Source organism: Lycorma delicatula, chromosome 13 (assembly GCF_047948215.1).
Source record: "Lycorma delicatula isolate Av1 chromosome 13, ASM4794821v1, whole genome shotgun sequence".
NCBI lineage: Eukaryota > Metazoa > Arthropoda > Insecta > Hemiptera > Fulgoridae > Lycorma > Lycorma delicatula.
This window is the reverse complement of record NC_134467.1, coordinates 15428253-15440695: the sequence shown is the minus strand read 5'-3', so window position 1 is coordinate 15440695 and position 12443 is coordinate 15428253. Positions and strand designations below refer to the sequence as shown.

Here is a 12443-nt window from a genome sequence, read left to right as displayed (position 1 = left end):
TATATTTATAGAGTAAAAAAAAATTTTTTTGATCAACGCAAAGGTAAGGAAAACCTGATCAGTCAAGGTATCGCTGAACATGGGGTTCAGTGGTGTAAGGGATAATTATTGAAGGAATTATCTGAAAGTAAAAATCTGGCAGTTTTATAATAGGCTAACTTTAAAAAATAAAGTAGACTAGAATGAAATTAAAAAACCAACTTTTGGCTTGGTTATGGCTATAAAGTAAATTTTTTATTTTGTTTTAATCTGTAGGACCACTGTTAGGTACTGCATCACAGGTTGAGATGAAATTGCAATTTTTGTAGCATGTGAAAAATACGATGCCTGACTGGGATTGACTGACATGAGCTACCACTCATGCCACAGAATCTAGCAAGGCTACATAATAATTAAAAAAAAAATTAGATTTATATATTATTCTAGTTTATAATATTCGGGTGATTTTAAGTCCAGAACTATGACAAAACAGATAACTTGGTGGGTGCTTGAGGAATTCCACCAGTTCGGACAAAGTGTGTAAAGAAAATGTGTGTAAATTTCACAAGTGAGACTTTGTATAGAAATTTTTTTTTCCCAAAAGGATAAAAACTTCCCAAAAAATTAAGAATCTTTAAAATTAAAAAAAAATATTTTGTTATCACTGTACTGGTATTTCTGATACATTTTTATAAAGAGATTTAGTTTTGTATACATATATATATATATATATATATATATATATATATATATATATATGTATGTGTGTGTGTGTAAGGTTTTTTTTAATTGATGAATTAATTCACCACAGAAGCTTACAAAGAAGGTTATGCATTGGAATATGAAAATTTATAATGTTTGAATAATAATAATAGCAATACAATCTATTCTTAGATTGCCTTTTTTGCAACCTAAACTTTCTACCACATTTACTTGCAGTGGTTTTCTCCATTCTTTTATGACTATTTAGAAAGAGATCAGAGTCAAAAGGTCTCATAAAGGTAGTGTAAAAGCATTAGATAATGCAACTGTATACCTTTTTTTATTTTATCCATTCCTGTCTGAATTTTACAACAAAACATAAACCTGACCCATAAATTTGAACGTTTGACATGCAAAGAAAGCATAGGAATTTTTTACCAGAATTATTATTCATATATCACCAATCAGTTTATACTAAATTTTATTTACACAATATACATTCAATATTTACACTGCTAAAAAAATAATTACTACTTATTTCAGTATGGTACAGTTTTCTATATGAAGGCAGCCTTACATTTTTTACATCACCATACTGTCTCGGATATTTTTTTGTTGAGTTCATAGATGGCAGCTGGGATAATTAATCAAAATTTTATAGGGACAGAACCTGATGTCAAAAGATGTGAATTGTGCGTGAACGATGTGTTTTGTTTGTCTGAATGGAGTGACTGAATGGATAGAAAGGACTTCAGAATTTGAATCATTTCACTAGACTTTTAAACACATTTTCTAGTTACTGATTATGACTATTGTGATGCAATTTTGTATTGTTTTTTACACAATAAAAATATTATTACTAATCTCCATATTTTTATTTTTGGTCCTAAAAACTGGCAGCCAAGAGATTTCTTCTGCTTTGGTAAACCACCTGTCATCTCTTAAACTGTGAAGAGAAAAGTGTGTAAATAAAAAATTTAATTCTAACAAAATAATTACAAACTTATTTAACACGTTAGCTGGAGCATTTTTTTTTAATGGAAATAATTTTAAATCTTCAATGTGTAGTAATTAAGTTTACAACGATGACTTAGAATAAAATATTGTATCAATTTACAGTTCATATAGACTTCTATCTTATAGCTTTGATGAACTGGTGCAAAGTTTATTTTATATTTGTTGTGAATTGTCAGACGGTCACATACCATATATATTCTTTAAAACAACTTATTCACATTTTCGAAGTGATATAAAAAATAGATTAAAGTTGTTAATTCAGACAAAAAGCCGTTTATCCACATACGTAAATTAAATCTGCATCCGTTTCAATGAAACACCAACTACCGCAAATGAAATCGTTTTATGATTTAAAGAGACAACACATCTCCGAATGGGCTTATAACCACTCGCGAAATGTTTGGAAACATTTTAAAATTAATATTACGATTTCTATATGAAATAAGACGTCATTCAGTTAACTGATATATTTGAGAGTTTTCGTATTAAAATAATGGAAACAAACAATTTAGATCCTTGACATTACATATCTGTGCCACATTTATCGTGGTTTGCCACCATCAAGGCTACTCGTTACACATCCTGATGTATTTAATTTTTGAAAAAGGTATTCTCAGTGGCGTATCAGATTCCTAATCGTTCTGCTGTACCAAACAGTCTGATTCACGATTAAATGTATGATAAAAATAAACCAGTAAAATTAATGAAATAATATAGCGTGTGATCTCTTAACAGAAAATCTATGATGGAACCATTACCTGTAGTAATACAGGTATATATCTGGGGGTATATACCATACCCCCAGATCCTGTGTAAACTTGCACAGGGATCTTCCCTTAGTTGTGGTATCCTATTCCAGATTGCAGCCTCTTCCGCAGGCGGGAGGTTTGCACTGAACAAAATTTTGATTCGGTGCATTGTGATCACCGTTCCGTTCTGGCCTGAAACCGCATCCCAAATACCTCTGCCTCCTGGCCTCAATCTCCACACACCTGCCCTAACTTTCACCACTAAATCGATTGGGAGAGCCTTTCCCAATATGGTGGTAGTCTCGTAGGAGGTTGTTTTAAAAACACTACTGCTACTATTAAGGCTCTGCCCTGGGCACTCCTTAAATTTTGAACAAGTGCTCTATTCATATCCAACCTCTGTGCCCAAACGGGCGCCGCGTAAGAGATCATGTTTTCGAATACACCTTTGTACATCACTGAGACTGCGTCCGCCGCTACTTGCCTAATGTGGTTGCTAAACAGCAACTTCTTATCAAACAAAACACCTAGGTACTTATGAACTCTCACCGGGCTGATTACACAGCCTTTATACTTAATGTGGGGGTTTCGACTGTACGATAATTTCGGTGTACCCTTGAGGACGCATAAACTTCGTCTTGGGCACAGAAATCTCTAAATTTTGAATATCCATCCAGCCCTCCGCGGTCGACAAGGCCGCTTGTGCCCGATCTTGCAGCTGCGGTTCTGAATTACCACGAACTAAAAGGAGACTGTCATCGGCAAAAGCCTGGGCCGAGACCCCTTCTGGGAATGTCAGTACCAGAAACCCGCCAAATACCAGGTTCCACATCAGGGGACTGAGAATGGAACTTTACGGGCTTCCCCTGGTGACGGATTTTTCCACAGCTAGGAGCGCATCTTTTAACAGCCGTACAATTAGATAAATAGTGCACGGCTGCGGGAAAATTGTGGCTTTCCTACTCATAGAGGACAGAATTTTAACACAAGAAAGGAAAGTAGCCTCTGTGTCTGTAAAAATTGCCTAAACATATTTACTGTCGGCGTTTCCCATTTCGGCAAGAGCATTTAGATGCAAACCTCGAAAGGGGTGCTAATTTCTTTCGTGAAGCCATACTGACCTCGATTTAGAAAAGAGTTTACTTCAATGCTTTCCCAGAGCCGTTCTACAACCAGCCTTTCAAGCAACTTGCCGATTACCGGCAAGAAACTGATTGGCCTATAACTGCCGACCTCGCTAGGATCCTTTCCTGGTGTTAAGAGCACCCTCACCAAAGCTACTTTCCAACAAGTCGGAAAGCAGCCTCAACGAAGGCATCTCGTGAACAGCCTGCCAAGCGGCTCTCTTATGACAGGCAGCAGATGGTAGAATATATCCGGGTCAAGTTGGTCAATCGCCGGTGCCATTCGAGAAACCACTCGAACTATATCTACGGGATCCACAGCCCGTACGCCAGGGAAGGGCATAGCCCCAGCCCTAACGCCGTCCTCTGCTTCATCCTCCGGAGCATGTAGAAACAGAGTATCCAGGAACGCCTGGGAAGTCGCCACAGATATCGCTAACGATGTGAAAGATGATACAGAGACTGGTTATATTTTAGAAGTTGATTTAAAATATCCTAAACTCCTACATGAATTGCACAAAGATTTTCCACTCGCACCAGAGAGAAAATCCATTCCAAATAGTATGATTTCTCCGTTTTTTGTGATGAAAAACGTGTAGCGTGTAAAACGTTTCTGTCTACTTTGGAAGATAAACACAAATACGTTCTACATTACAGAACGTTAAAATTCTATCTTCAACAGGGTTTGATGTTGTTAAAAATACATAGAGCCGTTTGTTTTAATCAATAGCCATGGTTGAAAGATTATGTTGATAAATATTTCCGCGGGTGGTGTACAAAAAGATGGGAGAAAAAAGTTTATAAAACTATTAATTAACAGTGTATATGGAAAAACTATTGAAAATGTAAGAAAACGAATCTATATGAATTCGATCAATGACATCAAAATTTAAAAAATTGAACGCTAGTCAAAGAGTAAAACATCATTATATTTACGGAAAGATTGTGGTTGGAATATCAATGTCGAAGAAAAATATATACTTAAACAAACCCATGTATGTGGGTTTAAAAGTAACAGATTTGAAAAAAAATTAATCGTACGGTTATCATTACAATCACATTTACCCTAGGTACGGTCATGAAAACATAAAACTTTTAATGACATTACAGATTCGTTATTATACTCAATTATACCCAAAGATGAACATTTTGACCAATCCTGGGGAGAAAACGTTTTGATTGAAAAAGATAGAAATGTTTACGCTTCGAGTAAATACGGTTTAGGTCGTTTAAAAGATGAAATGACGGGGAAACCAATCTATGAATTTGTCGGGTTAAGAGCTAAAATGTATTCCTTAGGGGAAGAAATGATTATGGTTTTCAACAAAAAAGACAGCCAAGGGAATTAAAAATGGTTCTCGTAAATTTGATAAAGATCATAATTTGATCACGTAAGATCACAAACTATATAAACGTTCTTTGTTTAATAAAAATGTTTCATATTCCACATCAAAATCATTAAAGTTTTAATCATCAAATTTACTCGATTGATAAATCTTAAAGCTCTTTCCGCGTACGTTGACAAAAGATTCGTGTTAGAAAACAATATAGATATACTCCCGTACGGTCATGAAGAAATCGATGAATATATGATGTTCCGTTCTACGTCGAGCCGTCCGGTGCTGCGATCTAGTGGGTGCTAAATGGTTCCGATAAAAATATTTTCACTACTTCAGTTGATTCACCATTTTTAGTATTTGTAAACTTTTTTCAAATTTCATATTTCCAGTTGAGATTCATTTCATTAATATTTTTAATATTATTGCTAAAATTTAAACTATTCAATTTCTCGAAAATATTACACATTTTTTTAAATCTACATAAAAAGTAACGAATATGTATTATTGTTAAAAATTATAGTGTTATTTATAGATTTAGAAACGAATTTAATCAATGTATGTTACGAACAGATTATAGATAACTATTCTAACGGTATCTTTGGTGATTTTAAGCTAATTATCGATACAAATACTTGTTCTTTTAATGCAACAATATTATATTAAAATAGTGGGAAAGATTTTAAACATTGACAGCGAAACCAACAATCTAAAGAGCTATTTACAATATATCACATCGGTCCGGAGCAGTTTGGCTGAAAGAGTGGCGGCTTACGCAGTTAACTAATGCGATGAAAGGTAAATCTAAATTTGGTGGTAGACTGAAACTGAAAAAGGACGGTAGATTAAAGAAAGGTGGCAGCAATACTGCTAAGAAAAAATAAATAATCGATTCAGTATGGAAACGCGCTTTATGCGATTATGAATTGATTGCGAAACAGTTGAAAATCCCATTTTAGTGGTGTTTTTATGCTGGACTCTTTACCGAAAAAGATTATAAAAAATGAACGCGCTATAATCAATTTAGATACTTCAAATGGTCGCGGAACGCATAGGGTTTGTTATAAAAAAATCAATAAAAATGTAGGTTATTTGGATAGCATAGGTGACGTTCGGTCTCCCCAAGAATTGATGAATTATTTCGGGAAATTTAATGTAAAGCACAATTATACTAGATGTCAAGCCGACGACGATGTAATTTGAGGTCGATTATGTTTAGAGTTACGTGAATAAGTTATATGTTTGTTTTTATTTTTTTCCCCTAAATAATTATGTCGTGTCTATTATCAATTGACGGTAATAATTCGGAGATTAAAAAATCATTTTCTCCTCCATCAACCTTTCAAAATGCCCATACGAATTGGGTTTAAAATTATTGATGACAACCAACACTATTCCAAACGCTGAAGAGAATAAAAACAATAAATTGTGTTTTGTGTTGGATAAGAATGTTAAAAAAGATGAAAATAATAATAATGCATTTACAAAGAAAAATTATATAACAATACCGACTCGTAGTTATGAAAGTGAAAATAACGGTGAACGTTTACTCATTCTGTAAACGTTCACCGTTTACAGAATGAGATGAAATAGTTAAAAAAAAAAAACATTTTCTTGCGAGCAAACACCAATACATAACAGTGTAAAATTAAAAGCACTGTATGGATAGATTTTTCGGTTAAAATTGTAGTATCGGCAGTCTGTTGGATTACAACCCGAGAATTCTCAAACGGAATATAACACATCTTTTAGATCAAATAATAAATATCACTTCTGTAAATGTAATACGTGTAAAATGTAATATTATTTCGGTTAGTTTTAGAAACGAACATCAAGAACGTATTTTGCATGCGTTTCAATTACGTGTAGATCCGGGTTGAAGAGTATCCATTTTATATTGAATTTGTACCGGTAGATGAGACAAATTTGTGATCTAGTTATATCGTTGATTGATGAAAATGATAATTTATTAAATCTACGCGGTGAACGAGTAAACATGTTGTTAGTATTAAAAGGACTTATATTTTCTTTCTTCTCGGTGAGAACTGTGAACTATTCTAAATGCTACAGCTATAACTGGGAATCTTTAAACATCCATATCTTCTGAACCCTTTCCCCGATTTCAAACTCCTTTCGATTCATGGCAAATCTCGCCCATCCCCATTATTTGACCCCTTCCAAACGTTTGATGCTCCTAAAATTTTTATTTGATTTTTGAGGGATACATTTTCCTTAATCTCCGAGTCCCCCGAAACCCATCGAGTGGGGGTCTCGTTGAACACGGGATTGGCCTGTAAGCAGAAAATCGCATAATACAGAGAAGACGAGCACTCCCGTTGAAGCAATCGGTTGGAGAAGGTCTTCTATGTCTGGAAGTGCGCAATCTTAGAAAACGGAGAAGCGGCCCGACTTCAAAGGCAAAAAACGAGTTAGGCCGGTGTCCTCGGAAGAAAACGACCCAGCCCCAAAATTGTTTGCGGGGCTTACCAACCAGCATGGGCTGGTAATGCTGGCGTTAAAATAGAATCGTGGGTCTGGCTTGCCCAGGTTTATAGGACAGCACGAGTAGGCTTTGTTAAAGATATTTAATGAGCTTAAGGCTCTATCGGAAACATCATCAGCGATAACGACAATAACGCAGGCTACACAGACAGAGGGGCCAAAAAAGATCAATATCAAAGACACTCTACAGGAGGAAGTAACTGACGATGAGCTTGTGAACCTCATCCCTCGTAGATGGCCGGCTGAGATTATAAATCGGGTCAAGCAGATAAATGACTTGGCAGCAGAAATTGACGATAGATGTTCCTTTAGAAACCTGGCCCAGGCTCAGGGTGTGGACCCGTCGATCGAGCCGGGTGACATTGAACGTGACGTGTCAATTATACTGGGAACGGACAAAGTGGATAAAAAGAAGTACAGGTATCGAGTATATTATAATACAGCGGAGGGGGAACAAAGTTCTCATTTGTTACTCCTGAGTTCAGTTAAGAGAGTCTTGCGTAGCTCAAAGTTTTTGGGTTTTACTTTGCCTGGTGGTCGAGTCGGTTCCTACATTAGGAAGATGTTAATATACTTGCACAAAGGACAAAAGGAATCGATGAAGGTGGTTGGGCCACAACAACATGATTGAGAGTGAAAGATATTAGTAATTACCTGTGCAGGCAGATCGGAGATTATCGAAAGGTGGACCACAGCTGATACACAACAAGGTGGCCACCGGTTTCAGCTATTTGGAGGTGTTCCGCAGGAGTCGGTGCTGTGGCTCTGCTTTGGAACCTGGTTTATGACGCCGTGTTGTGACCATTGCTAACGCCGATGACCTTGCGATCCTTGTCAGTGGTAGGACGTAACAGGAAATGCAGAAAGGGTCAATTCTGCATTATCATTAATTGACGAGTGGATGCAAACACATGGGCTGAAACTGGCGGTTAACAAATTTGAGTTCATAATCCTGATTGGGAAAAGCAAGGTGGAGCCAATAGATCTGATAATCGGTGAACAGCTGTTGCATGAGAGGGATAAGGTCAAAAACCTCGGCGTAATAATATATAGCCCATGCAGATTCGGTGAACACTGCACAGAACACTGTAATAAAGCGGAAAGGTCAGTGAACTCCTTAAATATACTTACGTCTTCACGTGCTGCTCCTAGATCGGCTGAACGAAGAGTAATCATGTCGCTCGTAGCCTCAGTTCTGTATGCGGCGCTGGCCTGTGACAGGACAATTAATATCCAGCGAAATATCGACAGGCTTCAGAGGGTCCACCGAATAGCATTAATAGGAAAGGGAATTGCCAACGTGTATGTACTGTCACGAGAAAGATTTAGTAGAGCACACTGTGTTCCATTACCAGAAATGGCAAAAATCTCGGGTTAGGGCGAGAGTCACTGCCCTAATACCAGAAGAACTAGTAGATTATATGCTAGCTTCAGCGGCAAACTGGAGAGTCATCGACGGTTTGGCGAGAACGATTTTGAGGGAAAAAGATGACGAAGGACGTCGAAGGGGATTTTAGATAAGGCTGGGCGGACAGCGCCGGCAACACACATCAGCTCCGATGATCAGCCGGGGTCTCCTGGTACTGTAGGTTGGGGAATCAAAAGACCGAATCCCATTTGCCGGGTGGGGCCTGGGAACGACCTAATCGAGCACGGTTTCCCCCTCCCTAGTAGTTAGAGGCAGGCGAGAAAATGTACCGACCGAGTCCCGGTCCTTTGAGGGGTTGGCAGGAATGACATAATCAGGCGTGGTTAACCCTTCCCTGACAATTTGAGGCAGTTTGAAGGATACTCCCCTGGGCTGAGATACAACTCTCATAGCTATCTGCTACGTTAGCCCAATTTTTTTTGCATAGATTTTGCATAAAATTTTATGAAAGTTTCAGTAAATTCTCAATTTTTTTATTAAACGACTTTAAATATAAATGAATGCAACGTTATTTATTAAATCTGTTGTGCAATAGTATTTGTATGTGTGTGAATATATATATAAATATTTATTTTCAACATTTTAACGAGATTTCATATGTATTGATGTATAAAACTGCATGTGTTGGCATCATTGATCAACACCTTAGCGTTCGTCTGACAGGTTGTTACGGAAAGATCTATATTTTAATTTCAGTATTATTTATTCGTTGTGTTCTTATTTGTTTATCTGACAAAGTAAGTAATTTATACTCTTTTAATATAAATTAATAGAATTTAAGTTAGATTCTTTTTTGTTATCTAACACTCTGTAGTGTGAGCCTTAGCCTGGGAAGTAAAATTCAATTAGTTCGTTGTAAAATCGTTTATTTAAACAAAGTGTTACTAAATATTTCGTCATATATTGTGGGCAAATTTTTATTATTATTATTAGTTTTTTTGTAAATAATAGTTTTCTAACTATTATATTTTGACTAAAGTTGTTATACTGTTAGAGTTTATTATAGTTTACTATTATTATTTTTCTAACTATAATGGTTTTTTTCGTATTCCAATAAAAAAAAACAGTTGATAATTTACAATTTTGTAATAAGACTGTTGAAGCTTTCAATTATGTTACAATTAACTGGAAACAGATCCGTCTAATATATAAATATGATAACTTATACATATGTTAATCTTTCTTATTAGTTTAAGGTAAAACTTACTAAAATAAACGGAGATAGGTTACAGTAAACTGTTGTCAACACATTGTGACAGTCACTTAATCTTTGAGTTAGTGACAGTCACCAACATAATCGGTATCATTTTATATCAATCGGTGAGTGATGGCCTAATGTTCCACATGAGAAATATTTGTCATTGTGATTAGCCTTAGCATGATTCTCCTTTCTAGAATTAGATGTAGAAGCACTCTTCTTGGTTTGAAAATCGACTTTGAGTTTAGATTACTTAGCCATGGCTCCAACTGGTTCCTCAAAGCCTTTTAACCTGAATTCATATTTTAAAAGTCGTAGCTGCAATTTAAACCATGTCTTACCTTCTGCTGGTAAGTCATGCCATGTGATATAAATGTGGTCAAATTCTTGAGGCAATATTTGTAAAAGCACTATGCATATATCACCCTCATCTACATATTTTGCCCAAGGGTGTCATTTTCATTAGAACTTCGTCATCTTCAAATTTACAGCCATACTTTGTGGGCAATGATGCAACTAGCTACCCTTATAAGAAAATTCTGTCTAAAGAAAGAATAGTTCTTTTCTTAACCTCTCCATTTTCTTTGTTCCATTTCTTCTGATTTACAAAGATTCCATTAACAATTTAAAAAAAATTATAATTTTCCAAACACATCTGCACAATAATATGCTTATAAGTTTTCCCAACATCATTGAAATAAAATAGTTCATAGATTGCTAACTAGAAGTAGAAAAAAAAACAAAATACCACGTTGCTTTCATAAGCCTAAACTGATATTTCCGGCAATGTAAAGAAAAACCCATATACCTATTAGCCATCTAACATTTTAGTAACTGAAAACTGTCTGTCCTGCAACCATGTTTGGTAAAACTCACTATAATAAATGAAGATGTGTTAAAAAAATAATATTTTTTGGTATTCAACAAAGGAACAAAAATATCCACACAATTAACCAAATACCAGATGATTCAAAAAAGACTTCACAACTTTAAAAGTGTATAAAAATTTATTGAGATAACTTACAGATTTAGTACAGGTCTCATTTTATAGCAAAACACATCAAGTTTGTAATCTAACATTCACTTTTGTTCGATATGACCTGCATTTGTAATGCAACATACATTCCACCTGAAGTTATTCTCATTCCAGACTAGCTAGCAAGTCCAACGTTACTCCTACAGCTGCTGCATTAATTCAGAGTCTTAGCTCAACAAGGTGAGCAGGCAAAAGTGGTACATAAACCTGATTGTTAATGAAATCCCACAAGAAAAAATTTAGGGAGCGAAGTGGCCATGCAATTAGACCTTCATGACCAATCCACAGACATGAGAATTGAATATCAAGAAAATCTCAGACATCTAGGCAGTATTGATGTGATGCCTCAACTTGCTCATATTAATAACATCCAGCTTGGTCATCATCATTTTAACTGAAGAATCAGAAAATTTTGCAGCATGTCCAGATAATCAATACCATTTACAGTTGCCTCCTGGAAGAAAAATGGATCATACAATCTTTATTTTCTTAGGGCACAAAACATTGATCCCAGGGCTATCACAAATGTGCTGCCAAGTTTCTTAAGGGTTTTCACTACCTCCATATTTGACAGTTATGGTTATTCACCTTTCCACTGATATGAAACATTGACACATCACTAAAAATTACATTGTCAATGCATTGTTGTCTGCATTTCTATCCAACACTTCCACATAAAACTGCAGCTGAGAAACTTTGTTATTATCTGTAATGTATTGAACCATGGTGTTAGGTAATACGGCTTCAAGTGCCGTAAAAATATATAAATATGAAAACTTTACCTAACATGGGTGAGTAGGCAACTTACAATGGAGTTTGTTGATACCCTTTTGCATGATTGTCGGTGGAGGGGTTCTTCCTTTAAATCCAAAATGGCAGTTTCCAACTTGTTGTTGGAATAAACTGCAATTAAACATTTTTGAATGGTTGAAGTAATTTGCTTGTATATTTTCAATCACAACACCCAAATAACGAGTGTTCCAGTCTTACAACTGGGAGATCTGAGTTCTAGTTTCCATAATGCCTTTTTCTTTTTTAACTTTTACTTTTTCTTTTGTATGCACTATCACAGTTGATTTTTTATTATATAATACAAGAATGTGGAAAAAATGTTTGCTGATTATTATTTTATTTGTATATAACAATCATTAACCTAGAAAAATTTATGAAAATATGAGAATAAAATTAACATGATGGGGAATAAAGGATTTCCCATCATTATTATTAAAGTATAATAAATAGACAAAAAACAAATATTTTTTTTGTATAAAACTTAAAAAAAATTAAAATACATTTATTTATTTTAGGCATTCTGTATATGTTAAATATTCACATAATTGTAATTTATAACACTTAAATTTTTTTAATTG

At 35.2% G+C, this 12443-nt stretch overlaps 1 protein-coding gene across 1 annotated transcript in view; it reads left to right on the top strand.

Moving 5' to 3' along the window:
* Positions 1 to 12443, top strand: part of LOC142334018 (uncharacterized) — a 64381-nt gene that overhangs the window by 38915 nt on the left and 13023 nt on the right. Inside the window, exon 12 of the mRNA XM_075381685.1 lies at positions 9430 to 9576. Coding sequence (XP_075237800.1) covers positions 9430 to 9576 — 147 coding nt within the window. The remainder of the gene's footprint in view (positions 1 to 9429; positions 9577 to 12443) is intronic.